Source organism: Pimephales promelas, chromosome 8, assembly GCF_988280905.1.
Source record: "Pimephales promelas chromosome 8, fPimPro1.hap1.1, whole genome shotgun sequence".
NCBI lineage: Eukaryota > Metazoa > Chordata > Actinopteri > Cypriniformes > Leuciscidae > Pimephales > Pimephales promelas.
In genome coordinates this window covers 13696157-13716488 of record NC_142776.1, presented here as the reverse complement: position 1 = coordinate 13716488, position 20332 = coordinate 13696157, and the positions used below count along the sequence as shown (strand labels likewise).

At 38.2% G+C, this 20332-nt stretch overlaps 3 protein-coding genes across 9 annotated transcripts in view; 2 read left to right on the top strand and 1 right to left on the bottom strand.

Annotated features, from left to right (window-relative positions):
- The window catches only part of LOC148977668 (uncharacterized), an 8528-nt gene extending 1941 nt beyond the window's left edge, over positions 1–6587 (bottom strand). The window contains exons 1-10 of the mRNA XM_089134595.1: positions 4689–6587; positions 3281–3971; positions 3044–3115; positions 2217–2506; positions 1988–2012; positions 1773–1882; positions 1151–1276; positions 891–1008; positions 568–630; positions 31–123 (exon numbers count right to left, since the gene is read on the bottom strand). Of these exons, the coding sequence (XP_088990721.1) occupies positions 31–123; positions 568–630; positions 891–1008; positions 1151–1276; positions 1773–1882; positions 1988–1996 (519 nt within the window). The 5' untranslated portion in view covers positions 1997–2012; positions 2217–2506; positions 3044–3115; positions 3281–3971; positions 4689–6587. The remainder of the gene's footprint in view (positions 1–30; positions 124–567; positions 631–890; positions 1009–1150; positions 1277–1772; positions 1883–1987; positions 2013–2216; positions 2507–3043; positions 3116–3280; positions 3972–4688) is intronic.
- Positions 1–20332, top strand: part of LOC120466809 (inactive rhomboid protein 2) — a 311775-nt gene that overhangs the window by 125721 nt on the left and 165722 nt on the right. The window lies entirely within an intron of this gene.
- On the top strand, positions 9409–15849 carry LOC148977667 (uncharacterized). 7 transcript variants are annotated; one of them, XM_089133986.1, is made up of 16 exons: positions 9409–9916; positions 10082–10153; positions 10691–10980; positions 11185–11209; positions 11315–11424; positions 11921–12046; positions 12189–12306; positions 12567–12629; positions 13074–13128; positions 13303–13394; positions 13590–13707; positions 13811–13918; positions 14000–14165; positions 14378–14512; positions 15229–15382; positions 15761–15849. In XM_089133986.1, exons 4-13 carry the CDS (start codon positions 11201–11203, stop codon positions 14095–14097), a joined length of 897 nt encoding a protein of 298 aa, XP_088990112.1. In that variant the 5' UTR covers positions 9409–9916; positions 10082–10153; positions 10691–10980; positions 11185–11200; the 3' UTR covers positions 14098–14165; positions 14378–14512; positions 15229–15382; positions 15761–15849. The 7 variants fall into 7 exon arrangements, with proteins under 7 accessions (XP_088990112.1, XP_088990110.1, XP_088990109.1 ...); XM_089133984.1 differs by having other exon boundaries at positions 11079–11209; XM_089133983.1 differs by lacking the exon at positions 11185–11209 and having other exon boundaries at positions 9409–9876.

Sequence of the window (20332 nt, the reverse complement as noted above, 5' to 3'; positions counted from 1 at the left end):
TGAAAATTACATTTTAGAAGTCAGAAATACCTCATCATAGTGTATGGTTTGTATTGTGTCATACCAACCTGCCTTTGTCATGTACTTTGTGACAAGAGCTGCCCTGGATAGAAAGCTGTTTACCTAGATAAACAATACAGAAATTAATGTATTCCTATATAACATAAAAAAAAAAATGTATGTATATGTGAACATGTAGCCATACTGTTTTATTGTTTGTCTTATTGTTTAACTAATATCTTATCAGATAATGCAGATAATGAATTTGCAGATAATGAATTTCCCTAACATGATCAAATGAGTGTATATAATTAAATAGTGAAGCTCAGAGGGAACAAAGCTTGAAATAGTGATGCATCATGCATAAAACACCACTGCTCACTTCACTTTTTTATTTCAACAAAATATGTGTTGCAACTACAGTTCAGATCGTGCTCTGATGGTCATTCGAGCAAGCATAGATCTTTGTTTGGTACCCTGATGTACTTTATCCTTCACACACTGCTTAAATGTATCAGTAAAATCTCCTATATCTACATAGTTACAATAATGTCTGTAATAACATACTTGCTCAACTTCCTCTCCAACAGTGTTCCCTGCTCCATCCTGATTCATACCGCCCCATCTCACCTGCAACAGTGTTGGATTAATTTCATACCATAACTTTAAATAATGTCATTTATTATGTGCACATTCAAATCTTTTTCACTTTAAAGGTGTCATATTTTATCTGCATAATATACTACACAAGATATACTAATCACAGACTTACAACTTAGTATATTACTACTAATAACAATTTAAAATAATAAAAAACAATCATTGCACGACTTCTAGCACTAGCTGCCTGCTGGCTACTGTTGCATCTAAATTTCAGTAATTTGAGGTACCTCGCATTTTGCTGTATGAGCTTTGGCATGCATCACACTAAGAAATGGCCTCATTTCCATCAGTGGTTGAAGATCGGATGATTCTTCAGTCGCTTTGCTTAGGTATGGCTGCCAGTACCTAAAAAGAAGCACAGCATTAGTAGGCATTAACTAATACTTTGCCTGGCCATCAATATAAAATGACTGAAAAAAAAAAACAGGCACTTGCCATTTAATGTACAGTAGGTTGACCAAGTTTCAATATGAAAGAGAAAAATTACCTGCAGACAACATCCATGCAGAAGAAAGTGACATTGGCCCTCTCTGACAATTGTTTCTGTAAAAACATTGGGTCGGCAAAGACCTCGCCACGGTAGTGGTCCAGTCCACGCAGCAATATCCCGTGTCTGATGCACAAGAGGACAATATTTTTAATGATCTGTTTACACAATAAGACCTGTGGAAAACAGAGCTAATCAAAAACCTCTATTCAAAGCTTAAATCCATTTGCACATACGCACGCACACAAACACTCATCCCCATCAATCCTCAATCGCAAACACTCATCCCCATCAAGTAATTTATTTTAAAAATAAATAAAGTGATGAAGCCAATCAGTATATGGGGATGATTGGGAGGCCATGATGGACAGAGGCCAAGGAGCAAATTTGACCAGGATGTCGGCATTACACCCGACTCTTTTTGAAGGACAACCTGGGATTTTTAATGACCACAGAGTCAGGACCTCAGTTTAACATCTCATCTGAAGGACGGAAAGGACTTTACTTCCCATTAGGAAATACCTGACTCTGAACCTGACTCTGATGCATTTATCCACAATTGAGTTTCCACAGGGTGTGACAAGTGCAAGTACAATTGCATACTTCTGATCTACCCACATACCTGCAGACTGCCACTTGTATGCCCTCTTCATCTATTTTGGACGATGATTTTTTTGACATCTCCTTACTTGCCCTGAACCTTGAAACGCCACATGTTCCACTGTTATCTGCCTGTAAAGTTAGATATCACTCATCTTAACAAATAGAAAACAGAAAAGACAAACAAACAAACATAAACAATAGATATACTGTCTTAATATGCAGTATTAGACATACTCTTGTCATGCTGCTGCCTCTGATGCTGGACAATAAAAGTCATTTACTTCACACATCACATCTTCTGTATGTTTGCAAAAACAATATTCGAAAAAACTTTTCTGGAACGTATCTGCACAGACATTCCCTGGCTATGACATAAAAAATTTTTAGTGTTTACAGAAAATAAATATCACAATATTAGATACATTAATATGATTATGTGTTACAATGATTCAAGCAGATTTACCCTTCCAGCCTGAACAGAACGGTGCTCCAGTAGCTTTAAAAAGGCATGCCTTGACATCGAAGGAGCCGAAACTTTAATGTGAGCAAAAGCGTCGAAGACGTCAAACCTATATAGTGCATTTTTGGTTGACATCTCTTTCAGCGGACAGTTTAGCATCAAGCAGCACTGGCCTTGCTGCTTTTGCCCTTGTATCAGCGTGTAGCTGCCGCTGTGCCCATGCTGTTTTTTTTCAGCTGCCACATTAACCTCAACTGAGTCAAGCGTGTCCCTCAGCTATTGAAGACGTGTATCTAAAAAAAATAAATGAAAATAAATAACTGTTAAACAACCCTTCGATTGAGTGAAGGCACAATAGGTAAAATTGACTGAATGGTACAACAATAATTATTAAAATCTGACATTGACCAAGCCATACATGACAGTGTCCATTCAATGTTGGTTTAATGTACTGTATATGGATTTGATCATGGTATCACGAACCATTGTATCACAATGGTTTCACAAAACGTGTAATATGCTTCCGATAATAGACCAGTTTGAAATGAAGAGTAGGAGTGTCTATCACTCCCCAAAATAGGAAAAAATTTCTAAAAGCGAGCTATGCAAAAGCAATGAGTGCAGAATTGTAAAAATTTATAATATAATGCACATTCTTTCTACAACAACAAAATACAAATACAAACACAAACCACTTTTAATGTAGTTACGTGGAGAAGAAGTGTGAGACATCAACAACAATGAATCGAGGAAAAGTTTACAGGGTCATTAGAAAAGTTGTTGATATGGAGGGATAGGAAATGTTATAGGGATTATACAGACATACTGACCAAGACTTGCAGTCATCTCTTCTTCGATGTGAGGGACTTCCTCAGACACTGTGATCACTTGAACTTCAGAAGCTGTAAAGGCCAATGCAATAGGTTATCTATTCTATCAGGGTCTTACTGTAAAGCATCATATATTTCACCCCAGAAAATTCACAAAATTCCATCATACATCTCACCAGCATTTAGATATTAGATAATAATCATTATTAAACTATAACAGTGTAATAAACAACGAACCTAATGCACAACGTTTTTTGTTTTTTTTGACGTTTCTTACGTCTGTTACTTGTGGCCGCTGCGCTTGCGACTGCTTTCCCTCTCTTAGTCCTCTTTCTTTTTTGAGGGACATGGCTTCCCATTGCAGCCTATATGAAAATAAAATATTAATGTTTTCTAATAGAATATCAGACTTATGGTTATGTTTGGACTTTGGACGCAAAGTAACTAACATTAAAAAAACACAAAACTAAAACTACAAGACATAAAATACTACACTACTCCAATGTCCATTAAATGTCAAGAACATCAACAGCAACTACAACAAACAATCTGTAATACCAATAGTTATTTGACATAGATATGGGTGTAAAGTTGTCAAAATTTTCAGCAGCCATATGCCATCTGACCTCACTAGGATCTTCGAAGACTGCTGGGTGGTTTTCCGACATGGTGCATGCACAGATACAATACAAAAATACAGACAATAGACAAACAGTACAAATATGAAGATGAGTGTGTGCGTGCGTGCGTGTTTGTGTGAGTGAGAGAGAGAGAGAGAGAGTGTGTGTGTGTGTGTGTGTGTGTGTGAGAGAGAGAGACTAGAGAGAAACAGTGAGAGAGAGATTGAAAGAGTGGCTCTTAAAAGTGCCTTTGTTTTCTATATAAAACTGAAATAGAGACAGAGAAATGGAGATAAGATGCAAATAATCTGTAGAACAGACAAGAAAGCATAATTAGATGCATCTCTGAGAAAAAAAAATTAATGTCTACATTAATGCGAGACACTAAAGGTGAATAGGGTAAAATTTTTAAAATAAATGAATCTATTACCATGATCACCATGAACCTTCCTCAGTTGATTAATTACACAAGTATATAAAAACAATGTATTATAAGTTTTTGAAATTTGTATGTTTAATTATGCAAAATAGGAAATATCTCATTAAATATGCACAATTTTGCATATATATTTTCGGTAACAAATCTGAACACATGATAAATCCAGGTGGAAAATTATTTTTTCATTTAGTTTACACAAGATGGAAAAAGAATATCAGATGGATTTCAGGATAGGGCCTAACGTTAACGTTATATGCTTTCATCTCACTTTTCATCAAAAACAAACGATTTTCACTATATTTCTTTGGTGTACATGGTGCTACAGTACAGAGGATGATATGTTGGTAACGTTACTGGAGAATGACAAAAAAAATAATTTTGAGAAAACGTCTTTTAAATATTTCTTAAAATGCATACTTTTTTTTAGAGAAAAACAACTAACGTTAGCAGCTAACTTTATTTACAGACACGATATCATGTCAAATATTTAGCAATGAACAATAGCCTACAAGCGATCTAAAACGCATTAAAACTTATATTTCAACATTTATATTTAGTAAATAAGTAGCAGGTCTGAGATACATACCGATTGGTAGAGGGGATCCTCGCAATGACGGAAAAACCGCGAAAGTGCCGTGGGGTCGCCGCCATGGCAACACGTCCGATTTAACATTAATTTATTATAAGTCTTTATCATTTTTTTCGTTGTCTGTATATGCCTATCTGTCAATTGAGTAAATTAAAGTAAAAAAAAAAAAAGTAAATTAGTCCAAATATTATTTACACCAGGCTGATGGATGGGGAGTTTGATTGATCGAGCCTGCCAGTTATCCGTGTGTCCATCACGGATTCAGAATTTGACAATGTGGAAAACTGTTATACACAAAATGATCAGGGGAGATAATATGTTCACAGTTTAATGAGGCTACATTTCATCCCGAACAGACAACTCGAATAGCCTAAAGTGTCAAAATCAGCAATAGGCAATCTCCAGTGAAGGTGAAACAATCTGTGGCGACCACCGAATATTCCGTGGTACGGTCACGGAAGAAACCCGTGGTCCCATCACGGAAGAATCCGTGGTGCCATCACAGAATTTGTCAATAAGCAAAAGGCTGTACAAACTGCAGGGGATAAGAAGTTCACAGTTTAATTAGACTACATGCATCACAAACACGGACAACTTGAATAGCCTAAAGTGTCAAAACCAGCAGCAATATCGCCCAGTAAAGGTGAAACAATCTGTGGCGACCACCGAATATTCCGTGGTACGGTCACGGAAGAAACCCGTGGTGCGATCACGGAATTTGTCAATAAGCAAAATGCTATAGAAACTGGTCAGGGGAGATAAAAAGTTCACAGTTTAATTAGACTACATGCATCACAAACCCAGACAACTTGAATAGCCAACCTAAAGTATCAAACTCAGCAGCAATATCGTCCAGTAAAGGTGTGGCGACCACCGAATATTCCGTGGTACGGTCACGGAAGAAACCCGTGGGCCCATCACGGAAGAATCCGTGGTGCCATCACAGAATTTGTCAAAAAGCAAAAGCTAGAAACTGGTCAGATAAGGAGTTCACAGTTTAATTAGACTACATGCATCACAAACACGGACAACTTGAATAGCCTAAAGTGTCAAAATCAGCAATAGGCAACCTCGTCCAGTGAAAGTGAAACAATCTGTGGCGACCACCGAATATTCCGTGGTACGGTCACGGAAGAAACCCGTGGTCCCATCACGGAAGAATCCGTGGTGCCATCACAGAATTTGTCAATAAGCAAAAGGCTGTACAAACTGCAGGGGATAAGAAGTTCACAGTTTAATTAGACTACATGCATCACAAACACGGACAACTTGAATAGCCTAAAGTGTCAAAACCAGCAGCAATATCGCCCAGTAAAGGTGAAACAATCTGTGGCGGCACCGAATATTCCGTGGTACGGTCACGGAAGAAACCCGTGGTCCCATCATTTGTCAATAAGCAAAATGCTATAACTGGTCAGGGAAGATACAAAAGTTCACAGTTTAATTAGACTACATGCATCACAAACCCAGACAGCTTGAATAGCCAACCTAAAGTATCAAAATCAGCAGCAATATCGTCCAGTAACGGTGAACCAATCTGTGGCGACCACCGAATATTCCGTGGTACGGTCACGGAATTCAGGGTGACCAGACGTTATCCTAGCGATCAAACGACGACAGAACAATGCAATATCAAGTTAAAATCAAATATGTAAAGTAAAGTACTTTAAGTAAATTCAGAATATATCTTTCCAGATTATAAAACGACGTCAATTGGGGGAGCGCGCAGGTATTGTAACAGCCCGTGTGTAGACCACGGATGCTGCCTGTCATTGACTTACATAGGCATCAATTCCGTGGGCACATCACGGATTTTTTGGCAAATCCGTGACACTGCAACGGATTTTGAGTTAAGAGTCCGTGTTCATTTCACGGAATTCTGTGAGATCAGGTTGAGATGTACGCCATATTGAGATAACAACCTGATCTCACAGAATTCCGTGAAATGAACACGGACTCTTAACTCAAAATCCGTTGCAGTGTCACGGATTTGCCAAAAAATCCGTGATGTGCCCACGGAATTGATGCCTATGTAAGTCAATGACAGGCAGCATCCGTGGTCTACACACGGGCTGTTACAATACCTGCGCGCTCCCCCAATTGACGTCGTTTTATAATCTGGAAAGATATATTCTGAATTTACTTAAAGTACTTTACTTTACATATTTGATTTTAACTTGATATTGCATTGTTCTGTCGTCGTTTGATCGCTAGGATAACGTCTGGTCACCCTGAATTCCGTGACCGTACCACGGAATATTCGGTGGTCGCCACAGATTGGTTCACCGTTACTGGACGATATTGCTGCTGATTTTGATACTTTAGGTTGGCTATTCAAGCTGTCTGGGTTTGTGATGCATGTAGTCTAATTAAACTGTGAACTTTTGTATCTTCCCTGACCAGTTATAGCATTTTGCTTATTGACAAATGATGGGACCACGGGTTTCTTCCGTGACCGTACCACGGAATATTCGGTGCCGCCACAGATTGTTTCACCTTTACTGGGCGATATTGCTGCTGGTTTTGACACTTTAGGCTATTCAAGTTGTCCGTGTTTGTGATGCATGTAGTCTAATTAAACTGTGAACTTCTTATCCCCTGCAGTTTGTACAGCCTTTTGCTTATTGACAAATTCTGTGATGGCACCACGGATTCTTCCGTGATGGGACCACGGGTTTCTTCCGTGACCGTACCACGGAATATTCGGTGGTCGCCACAGATTGTTTCACTTTCACTGGACGAGGTTGCCTATTGCTGATTTTGACACTTTAGGCTATTCAAGTTGTCCGTGTTTGTGATGCATGTAGTCTAATTAAACTGTGAACTCCTTATCTGACCAGTTTCTAGCTTTTGCTTTTTGACAAATTCTGTGATGGCACCACGGATTCTTCCGTGATGGGCCCACGGGTTTCTTCCGTGACCGTACCACGGAATATTCGGTGGTCGCCACACCTTTACTGGACGATATTGCTGCTGAGTTTGATACTTTAGGTTGGCTATTCAAGTTGTCTGGGTTTGTGATGCATGTAGTCTAATTAAACTGTGAACTTTTTATCTCCCCTGACCAGTTTCTATAGCATTTTGCTTATTGACAAATTCCGTGATCGCACCACGGGTTTCTTCCGTGACCGTACCACGGAATATTCGGTGGTCGCCACAGATTGTTTCACCTTTACTGGGCGATATTGCTGCTGGTTTTGACACTTTAGGCTATTCAAGTTGTCCGTGTTTGTGATGCATGTAGTCTAATTAAACTGTGAACTTCTTATCCCCTGCAGTTTGTACAGCCTTTTGCTTATTGACAAATTCTGTGATGGCACCACGGATTCTTCCGTGATGGGACCACGGGTTTCTTCCGTGACCGTACCACGGAATATTCGGTGGTCGCCACAGATTGTTTCACCTTCACTGGAGATTGCCTATTGCTGATTTTGACACTTTAGGCTATTCGAGTTGTCTGTTCGGGATGAAATGTAGCCTCATTAAACTGTGAACATATTATCTCCCCTGATCATTTTGTGTATAACAGTTTTCCACATTGTCAAATTCTGAATCCGTGATGGACACACGGATAACTGGCAGGCTCGATCAATCAAACTCCCCATCCATCAGCCTGGTGTAAATAATATTTGGACTAATTTACTTTTTTTTTTTTTTACTTTAATTTACTCAATTGACAGATAGGCATATACAGACAACGAAAAAAATGATAAAGACTTATAATAAATTAATGTTAAATCGGACGTGTTGCCATGGCGGCGACCCCACGGCACTTTCGCGGTTTTTCCGTCATTGCGAGGATCCCCTCTACCAATCGGTATGTATCTCAGACCTGCTACTTATTTACTAAATATAAATGTTGAAATATAAGTTTTAATGCGTTTTAGATCGCTTGTAGGCTATTGTTCATTGCTAAATATTTGACATGATATCGTGTCTGTAAATAACGTTAGCTGCTAACGTTAGTTGTTTTTCTCTAAAAAAAAGTATGCATTTTAAGAAATATTTAAAAGACGTTTTCTCAAAATTATTTTTTTTGTCATTCTCCAGTAACGTTACCAACATATCATCCTCTGTACTGTAGCACCATGTACACCAAAGAAATATAGTGAAAATCGTTTGTTTTTGATGAAAAGTGAGATGAAAGCATATAACGTTAACGTTAGGCCCTATCCTGAAATCCATCTGATATTCTTTTTCCATCTTGTGTAAACTAAATGAAAAAATAATTTTCCACCTGGATTTATCATGTGTTCAGATTTGTTACCGAAAATATATATGCAAAATTGTGCATATTTAATGAGATATTTCCTATTTTGCATAATTAAACATACAAATTTCAAAAACTTATAATACATTGTTTTTATATACTTGTGTAATTAATCAACTGAGGAAGGTTCATGGTGATCATGGTAATAGATTCATTTATTTTAAAAATTTTACCCTATTCACCTTTAGTGTCTCACATTAATGTAGACATTAATTTTTTTTTCTCAGAGATGCATCTAATTATGCTTTCTTGTCTGTTCTACAGATTATTTGCATCTTATCTCCATTTCTCTGTCTCTATTTCAGTTTTATATAGAAAACAAAGGCACTTTTAAGAGCCACTCTTTCAATCTCTCTCTCACTGTTTCTCTCTAGTCTCTCTCTCTCACACACACACACACACACACACACACTCTCTCTCTCTCTCTCTCACTCACACAGACACGCACGCACGCACACACTCATCTTCATATTTGTACTGTTTGTCTATTGTCTGTATTTTTGTATTGTATCTGTGCATGCACCATGTCGGAAAACCACCCAGCAGTCTTCGAAGATCCTAGTGAGGTCAGATGGCATATGGCTGCTGAAAATTTTGACAACTTTACACCCATATCTATGTCAAATAACTATTGGTATTACAGATTGTTTGTTGTAGTTGCTGTTGATGTTCTTGACATTTAATGGACATTGGAGTAGTGTAGTATTTTATGTCTTGTAGTTTTAGTTTTGTGTTTTTTTAATGTTAGTTACTTTGCGTCCAAAGTCCAAACATAACCATAAGTCTGATATTCTATTAGAAAACATTAATATTTTATTTTCATATAGGCTGCAATGGGAAGCCATGTCCCTCAAAAAAGAAAGAGGACTAAGAGAGGGAAAGCAGTCGCAAGCGCAGCGGCCACAAGTAACAGACGTAAGAAACGTCAAAAAAAACAAAAAACGTTGTGCATTAGGTTCGTTGTTTATTACACTGTTATAGTTTAATAATGATTATTATCTAATATCTAAATGCTGGTGAGATGTATGATGGAATTTTGTGAATTTTCTGGGGTGAAATATATGATGCTTTACAGTAAGACCCTGATAGAATAGATAACCTATTGCATTGGCCTTTACAGCTTCTGAAGTTCAAGTGATCACAGTGTCTGAGGAAGTCCCTCACATCGAAGAAGAGATGACTGCAAGTCTTGGTCAGTATGTCTGTATAATCCCTATAACATTTCCTATCCCTCCATATCAACAACTTTTCTAATGACCCTGTAAACTTTTCCTCGATTCATTGTTGTTGATGTCTCACACTTCTTCTCCACGTAACTACATTAAAAGTGGTTTGTGTTTGTATTTGTATTTTGTTGTTGTAGAAAGAATGTGCATTATATTATAAATTTTTACAATTCTGCACTCATTGCTTTTGCATAGCTCGCTTTTAGAAATTTTTTCCTATTTTGGGGAGTGATAGACACTCCTACTCTTCATTTCAAACTGGTCTATTATCGGAAGCATATTACACGTTTTGTGAAACCATTGTGATACAATGGTTCGTGATACCATGATCAAATCCATATACAGTACATTAAACCAACATTGAATGGACACTGTCATGTATGGCTTGGTCAATGTCAGATTTTAATAATTATTGTTGTACCATTCAGTCAATTTTACCTATTGTGCCTTCACTCAATCGAAGGGTTGTTTAACAGTTATTTATTTTCATTTATTTTTTTTAGATACACGTCTTCAATAGCTGAGGGACACGCTTGACTCAGTTGAGGTTAATGTGGCAGCTGAAAAAAAACAGCATGGGCACAGCGGCAGCTACACGCTGATACAAGGGCAAAAGCAGCAAGGCCAGTGCTGCTTGATGCTAAACTGTCCGCTGAAAGAGATGTCAACCAAAAATGCACTATATAGGTTTGACGTCTTCGACGCTTTTGCTCACATTAAAGTTTCGGCTCCTTCGATGTCAAGGCATGCCTTTTTAAAGCTACTGGAGCACCGTTCTGTTCAGGCTGGAAGGGTAAATCTGCTTGAATCATTGTAACACATAATCATATTAATGTATCTAATATTGTGATATTTATTTTCTGTAAACACTAAAAATTTTTTATGTCATAGCCAGGGAATGTCTGTGCAGATACGTTCCAGAAAAGTTTTTTCGAATATTGTTTTTGCAAACATACAGAAGATGTGATGTGTGAAGTAAATGACTTTTATTGTCCAGCATCAGAGGCAGCAGCATGACAAGAGTATGTCTAATACTGCATATTAAGACAGTATATCTATTGTTTATGTTTGTTTGTTTGTCTTTTCTGTTTTCTATTTGTTAAGATGAGTGATATCTAACTTTACAGGCAGATAACAGTGGAACATGTGGCGTTTCAAGGTTCAGGGCAAGTAAGGAGATGTCAAAAAAATCATCGTCCAAAATAGATGAAGAGGGCATACAAGTGGCAGTCTGCAGGTATGTGGGTAGATCAGAAGTATGCAATTGTACTTGCACTTGTCACACCCTGTGGAAACTCAATTGTGGATAAATGCATCAGAGTCAGGTTCAGAGTCAGGTATTTCCTAATGGGAAGTAAAGTCCTTTCCGTCCTTCAGATGAGATGTTAAACTGAGGTCCTGACTCTGTGGTCATTAAAAATCCCAGGTTGTCCTTCAAAAAGAGTCGGGTGTAATGCCGACATCCTGGTCAAATTTGCTCCTTGGCCTCTGTCCATCATGGCCTCCCAATCATCCCCATATACTGATTGGCTTCATCACTTTATTTATTTTTAAAATAAATTACTTGATGGGGATGAGTGTTTGCGATTGAGGATTGATGGGGATGAGTGTTTGTGTGCGTGCGTATGTGCAAATGGATTTAAGCTTTGAATAGAGGTTTTTGATTAGCTCTGTTTTCCACAGGTCTTATTGTGTAAACAGATCATTAAAAATATTGTCCTCTTGTGCATCAGACACGGGATATTGCTGCGTGGACTGGACCACTACCGTGGCGAGGTCTTTGCCGACCCAATGTTTTTACAGAAACAATTGTCAGAGAGGGCCAATGTCACTTTCTTCTGCATGGATGTTGTCTGCAGGTAATTTTTCTCTTTCATATTGAAACTTGGTCAACCTACTGTACATTAAATGGCAAGTGCCTGTTTTTTTTTTTCAGTCATTTTATATTGATGGCCAGGCAAAGTATTAGTTAATGCCTACTAATGCTGTGCTTCTTTTTAGGTACTGGCAGCCATACCTAAGCAAAGCGACTGAAGAATCATCCGATCTTCAACCACTGATGGAAATGAGGCCATTTCTTAGTGTGATGCATGCCAAAGCTCATACAGCAAAATGCGAGGTACCTCAAATTACTGAAATTTAGATGCAACAGTAGCCAGCAGGCAGCTAGTGCTAGAAGTCGTGCAATGATTGTTTTTTATTATTTTAAATTGTTATTAGTAGTAATATACTAAGTTGTAAGTCTGTGATTAGTATATCTTGTGTAGTATATTATGCAGATAAAATATGACACCTTTAAAGTGAAAAAGATTTGAATGTGCACATAATAAATGACATTATTTAAAGTTATGGTATGAAATTAATCCAACACTGTTGCAGGTGAGATGGGGCGGTATGAATCAGGATGGAGCAGGGAACACTGTTGGAGAGGAAGTTGAGCAAGTATGTTATTACAGACATTATTGTAACTATGTAGATATAGGAGATTTTACTGATACATTTAAGCAGTGTGTGAAGGATAAAGTACATCAGGGTACCAAACAAAGATCTATGCTTGCTCGAATGACCATCAGAGCACGATCTGAACTGTAGTTGCAACACATATTTTGTTGAAATAAAAAAGTGAAGTGAGCAGTGGTGTTTTATGCATGATGCATCACTATTTCAAGCTTTGTTCCCTCTGAGCTTCACTATTTAATTATATACACTCATTTGATCATGTTAGGGAAATTCATTATCTGCAAATTCATTATCTGCATTATCTGATAAGATATTAGTTAAACAATAAGACAAACAATAAAACAGTATGGCTACATGTTCACATATACATACATTTTTTTTTTTATGTTATATAGGAATACATTAATTTCTGTATTGTTTATCTAGGTAAACAGCTTTCTATCCAGGGCAGCTCTTGTCACAAAGTACATGACAAAGGCAGGTTGGTATGACACAATACAAACCATACACTATGATGAGGTATTTCTGACTTCTAAAATGTAATTTTCATGTTATCCTTGCACTAAAGTAATTTTTGTGTTTGGTCATGTCTAACTGCAATGGTCTTTCTCATGTAAACTGATCCAATCATGCATGCATATTTTTTTGTAATCAGGGAGAGAGAATATGCTTACGCAACAGGCCATGGGGTGGAACAGAAAAAAGACAGAGAACCTTCATAAAGTCTTAGCCTGCAGATACATCAAAGTAAGGGCATTTCCCAATGGTCCTTTTGCCTGACACAACATACATTTTAACAACAAACTGCAGAGCTGGCGTCTATCCATCTGTAATAAGCTCATTCATCTATTAATTTATAAACTGTAGGTTATGGAATTTCAATTTGATCTCGGTATTGTCTGAAAGCTTGTATGGTATTTTTTATTTTTGTGTGATTTAAAGATTTCCGAGAAGGTAAAGCTGGAAGTTGCCAGCTTCAGTGATTTCCGCCAGAAGAATGACATCACTGAACAAACAGCACAGCAGTGGGTGTGTGATGTTCAGCAGTGGACAGTCACAGGTAAATCACATCTGTTAATTAGTTTATTCAAATATTAACTACTTAAGGTGATCAGACATTTTTAAATTAAACAATTTCTGAAATAATTGTGTTTCCTATTAAGAGCCAGGGAGCACAGCAGAACAGGGAGCAACAGAGGATCTCAGGGCTGAGATAGAGAGCATCATAGTGGCTCTGCTACGCAAGAAGCAGGAACTCTATCGTCAGCATGGTTGGTTGACTGATATTCAAATGGCACATTGCAAACAAACAAAAACAGTTTTCCTGATAGTTTTCTTATTTCGCTTTGCAGATAGCAACCAGACAAGACAGAGAAAAAGAAGAAAAATAAGAGAATTAAAAAAAAATGAAACAAAAGATCCAGCTGTACAATGCTATTGCAGAAGATAAAATTGATGAGGAGTTGGGCTCAAATTCGACAGAGGACTACATCCTGCCTTGGGAGAGACGTGAGGATGGTATGGTGGTAGTCCTGACATGTTCTTGAAAATGTATACCTGTCTGTATACTGCAAAATCTCCCTCTCTCTCTCTCCCTCTCTCTCCCTCTCTCTCTCTCTCTCTCCCTCTCTCTCTCTCTCTCTCTCTCTCTCTCATATGTTTTAGTTTATAACTTAATCGTAAATACTAAATCACTTTTTCATATTTCCATCTATTCCCACTACCTAAAGGTCACTCCTTCAGGTTAAAACGGTCTCTTGAGGAGGAGCAGAGCATCCTGGTTAAGGAGATGTCTCAGCACATCACATCTCTCCATAAGGAGATAAAGGGAGTGGAGAAGCTGAAAGAGAACATCAGAATGGGCTGTAAGTCAAATTTGGATTTTTTTTTCCTCACTAACATATGTATAGTCCCTTTTCCATTGAATGGTATTGGTTCCACTCACCTCAACATGACTCTACTTGGTTTGGTTTCAAATTTTTGGTTTAATTTTCTACTGCATAAAAGTACCATTTCATGGAACCGGTTGCTATAGCGATACTGAAGTGAACTATCTTTGCATCACCATTTTGTAAAAGTTTGTAACAGCAATCACTACAGCAGAACAGATAAAATCAACAGTATTCTGAAATCATCGCATTACAGACATGTTTTTGGGGAGCAATATTTACTCTATCGGCTGTCCTGTCTCGCTAACTCTAAGCTGCTGTTGAGGACCTGCTCAGAACGTTAACATGATGCTAGCAATAACAATGACCACAGAGCTATCTGCACATCATTGTTGGAACTTCAACAGAGGTGGAACCAAAAGAGTCAAGTGGATCTGGTACCAGTCAGTGGAAAAGAGCCACAAGTTTTATTGTTTTCTACATTAGTTGTACGACTCTGCTCCACCCTCACACTTTGTTTAGCCCCCCCCCCCCCCCCCCCCCCCAATGCATTATATTTTGAACAGAAATTAACAATCGCAAAAAAAAAAAATTGTTTGAGCAAAGAAAAAAAAATGATTCTGTGCTCAATAAATGTATTTGCTATTAGCCATATGCACGTGCAATAATAACCCCTCTCACTCTGTTTACAGGTGCTCTCTCAAACTTATTCTCTGCACTCCTGTCAAGTCCCTCTCTCTCTCTCTCAACCTCTTAATTCTGTGCGCGCTCAACTCTTGACATGCTCGCTCAACGTGCAAGAGCGTTACAAGTGTGCCACAAAATCAACCAATCGGAAAATTAAAGGTAAATTGTGATTGGCTATTACAGCGCAGTCTCATCCCAAGACGTCATATAACTGATGTCTTGGGACGTCTTTTGACCATACGTCAACATCTGCCTTTTTAGGGTACCCTTAAACATCGGTTAGATGACGTTACCGGATCCTAAACCTACCCCGTCACCTAACCGACATTAAAGGTAAAGCGTCAGTTGTATGACGTCCCAGGATCGTCAATATAACCGACGTTTAAGGGTACCGTATATAGGATGTTAAACATACAGTTTCAATGAATTTGAGTTCAATTGAATTTGAGAACAAGTAACATTTTTATGTCATATGTGGTTCTACATGCTATAATTTTTGAACAATATTAGTAATTCCCATGTTTATGTATGTTACAGATTTTGGTGACTTGTCAGAGGATGCTGCAGCTGGTTTCAAAAGTGTCCTCATGCGGAGGTCTTATGCACTGGAGAGTTTATGCCAACAAGCTGTGAGCACGTATAGTGCTATAGTTGATGACCTCCAGATACAGGACACAGAATGCAGATCGGACACTGATGACGAATATAACCTTAGTAGTCCAGAGTCAGAAGAAGATTAGAAAGGAGACCACTCTGTTTTGTTTTTAAAATCTGCTGATCCTTTCTTTTTCAACTTCAACAATTTCCAGCTTGTCTTCAACAACCTCCAGCAAGCAATAATTTATCGCTGCAGAATGGCCAGACTCTGGCTACCTTTTATTAGCAGGCTAACCCCCAAGCTATCAGACATGTAAATATGCACTAACCCTATGATAATTCAGTTATCAACATTAGGTGTTGTTAATTGTGAAATTATTTTGCACTGCAACTTCATATACTTCAATCATGAGTGTGTAATATAATTGCAATATTGACTGAATGGATTGGCCCTCTGGGTGGACTGTTTTATGCATTCTGGACTGTGACATTTCAACCTCAACTTTAGCACTTAAAGGACAATAGGGAGCTCATTTATGCTCTATTGAATTTTCTTGTGTCAGATGTGTTTTGTGGTACATGTGAGCACACAAAGATAGATTTCTTCAACTGGAAATGGCTACAATAAACTTGAATGAATTTGAAAGTGTAAATAATTTGTGATTGTAAAAAGTGCATAAAGTACATAATTGCCTTGTAGTCTTTATTCAAAATCTACATTTTACATTATACTGTCATAATATAAAAACTCTTCAGGATGCAGACGTGGCACTGGTGAAATCAAAAGTCAAAAATTGTCCATGGGACCTGGTGTCACTTGGCAGTACTTAACGCGCTGTGTTGACTTGACAGATCAGAGATTTGATAAAAACCCATTAATCTTGTTTTTCATATATTCAAAACCAATGTATTTAAGCAGGATAGTATTTAAATTAACATGAAAAAAGTGATCATTTCAGTATTAGTGGTGATAGGTTCAGAGTTGGAAACAGGACAACAAGGTCGTAGCCAGTGTCTGAAAGTATAATTAAGCTGCATGTTAGAACACCAGCACTCACACTTTTCACAGTCTCATATCTCTCATCCCTGGACATTTCTCAATTTACCAGCCGACCAACTCCTCATTGACTAAGCCTATATCTGCCAGACACCCTTTTTTTCTGAAAATGGAAAGTAGAATGTGTCTTTAAAAGTTATGATAAGCTCCAAGTCCATGTTTATTCTGATTTTACTTGATTTGGATAAAAAAAAAAATTATTGACTTGATTCTGATTTTACTTGATTTGGATAAAAAAAAACAAAAAAAAAAATGACTTTTTGGTCTGCATTCATGCTACATACTATTGTATCATCAATCATGGATCCCTATCAGTTTGCTTACCAGGCTGTGGAAAATGCCATCAACCTGGCTGTTTACTCTGCTACATTTGGAGTCAATTAACACCTATGCGTGCATAGCTTAGCATATAACATGATAGATCCTCAATCTGTTCTCCAGCCTGCAAGTCATGAACAGCAATATAGATCTGTGTCACTTGATACTTTCATATAATTAAATTGGTCAATTTTAACAATATGGAAACATCAATACAGATAGGCCACCATAAGGCTGTAGAGAGGTAATAGGAGCAAACACTGTATTATACTGCTGCTGGTGGCTCGTGCCACTCGTCTGTCCTGTACACTGTCCTGCCCCACTCACTTATTGTCCTGTACCACTAGTCTATGTCCCGTGAGACTTACAAAATGTTAAAAACCTGACCCTTAACCTAATCCTAAACCTAACCCATTGGACAGTGACTAATGACGGACAGTAGGCACATCAGATGGGATATTGAGTGAGTGCCATGTGAGAGTAGGCAAGTGTCACAAAACAAAATGAGTTGTGCAGGTCAGTGCATGGGACAGCAAGTCAGTGGCACAGTGAATAGGACAGGTGGCACAAGACATGGGTTCATGGGTGGCGCAGGACGGGTCACGAGGATCAGTAGTACAAATCACCAGCAGCAGTACAGTACAGTTATTGCTCCTACTGCTGGAGGAGAAACGACCAAGATCAAGTTTGCAGATGATACCCCCATCATCAGTCCCATCAGATATAGTATGAGTCTCAGTGCTCCATGGAGGATAATTGGGATGTAGAATGAAGTACCACCAGCAAATTTCATCCTGAGGAGGAGGAGGCCAAATCCCAGTTATTAGTTGAGCCCTGATATTTTTACATTTATGGCGTCTCACATAAGGCATAATGAATTAATTGAAATGGGATATTAACATCATATTAACATTAACATAACAACACATTAATCAGACATGATCTGGACATGTTATGTGTAAACAAACTCTTCTATAATGCCATATATCTTATTCATCACTACCTGGTATGGAAGGAATGACAGACAGTCACACTTGATGGAAATTAGAAAGGATTGACACAAAAGTCTTCTTGTTGTAATCCTCCTGCCCCCTAATTAAGTCTTATTTCATTGTATATTATTTTGACCCAGCCCTCCCCTGGATACACATCAGCTTAATCACTATCATGCAAGGACAAATTCAGTATTTTGTCAGCATTTACTCTACCCATGTTAAAGTGTACATTTGTCTAAGTCTAGTTAGTGATTTCTATAAAGATGGTCTGCTGAACATCAAGAGGGAAAAGGACATTATACATGTGACTTAGAAATACAGTAGACTAGCCAGTTACAGTATAACTACCACAATGATGAGGAAACTGATGGGACAGTGAGGACACTGGAGGAAGGATGAAAAAGAACCTGTAGAGGATACACTGTACATAAGGCAGATTCATTCTGCCCATTATGGCTGGCATTAGCAAACATCCCAATTGAAAAAAAATTAATGGAGGACAGAATCCATATTAATCACATCTAGAGTGTATTCACCTCTAGCACGTACTGTAGTGTATTATATTAGGAATTAATATGAAGATTCATTGTATACAACAGCCTGCTTTGTCTTAGATTACTGTATGGCATTTCATCCCTTGACCTGGAGCATTTTGCTTTGTTGTTTAAAGTCATTGCAATTCAACAGTGACTGACTGTTATTGAGCTGAGCCCCATTTCATACATAACTTGAACCATGTTTGAGAGACAAAGAAAGAGCCCTATTTTAACATCTAAAACATAAAAACATGAAACAGTAACTTTGTGGCCGGACCTTGGGTGCTGTTGCTATTATAGCCTACCAACGGGATTCTTGGGTGCAACGCAAATCTAAAATGAAGTAGCTACATTGTTCATAGGTGTGGTTTGGGCCTAACATGAAATAAACCAGATCAGAGCGACATCTCACTATCCCTTTAGGAGCAGGTGCGCTTTCCAATTATTATATTGGAGGATTTTCCATGCGTGTGCAAGGAGCACTTCACAAGCGAGGAGAGCAACGTTCTCGTCAGGGCTGGAAAAACACGTGGCATTGTATGGGGCCCATCTCCCATAGCAACCCACCCAAATTAGCTTTGTTCAAACAGGCGTATAAAAATTTGGATGAATGTGTAAGCTAGATTTATGCCTGTTTTTCACATCTTCATGGACACAACAATGATTCCCCTCATTTGTGAATGTTTCCTTGTAAAAATGTTCATGGTTTTATAAAAAATGAAAACTGCTGCATCTGTGTGTACATGAGAAAAGCAAAGTGTATGCTCGTTGTGCACACGCTACATTGATTATGGCCAACCAGGTGCCCTTAAAATAGCATGAATAACATGCGCAACTCGCCACTGACTTTAGACTAGGCTTTTCCTGTTGAGTGGCGTGATTGTTTTCTAAACCTGTAAATTAGCTCCAGGGAATGTTTGCGTCTGTGGAGGGAAAAGTCTGCTGTGTGCAAAATAGGAATGATACATGCTGTACAAAGTCAATTGCGCTGGGTGCAAGATAGGGCCCCAAGTTACTGTCCGTCAACTGCCCACAGCCTGGCTGCAGTGTCCTTTTTTTACCTGGCAACACACCCGGGCCCCAAGTTCCCATTTTAGAGACCAAAGTAAACATTTGTTACTTAACAGCACAAACTCTTCTGCAATGTAACCATTGGTACAACAAATGAAGACTGGTGTGCGACTTGAACGGGACGTTATATAGTGTGTACCAGTCTTTGACAGATGGAGGAAGGAATCAAATGAAATGGATTCCCAATAATAACAGTCAACATACAAGAGATTAGAAAAAAAACTGTCATGTGTAATACAAATGTCCCCAGTCCTTCATACCAACAAGCCCAAATGCTGTTAGTATGATGCCTACTAAAAGAAAAGCTTAGTATATTTATTCAAGTCTTCATGTACATCCTATTATTAAAATTACTACACAAAGATCTCTGCTAGGTCACATGAGTGGGAGTGATGTCTGTTAGACATGACACGGAAAAGCTTAGTAAATACAAATCTTTATTAAAACAATACAAACCTACCAAAAAAAATGAACAAAATATCATAAAAAACAATCTAGCCAAGGATCAATTTGGATTTAACTTTTGTGTAGGTAT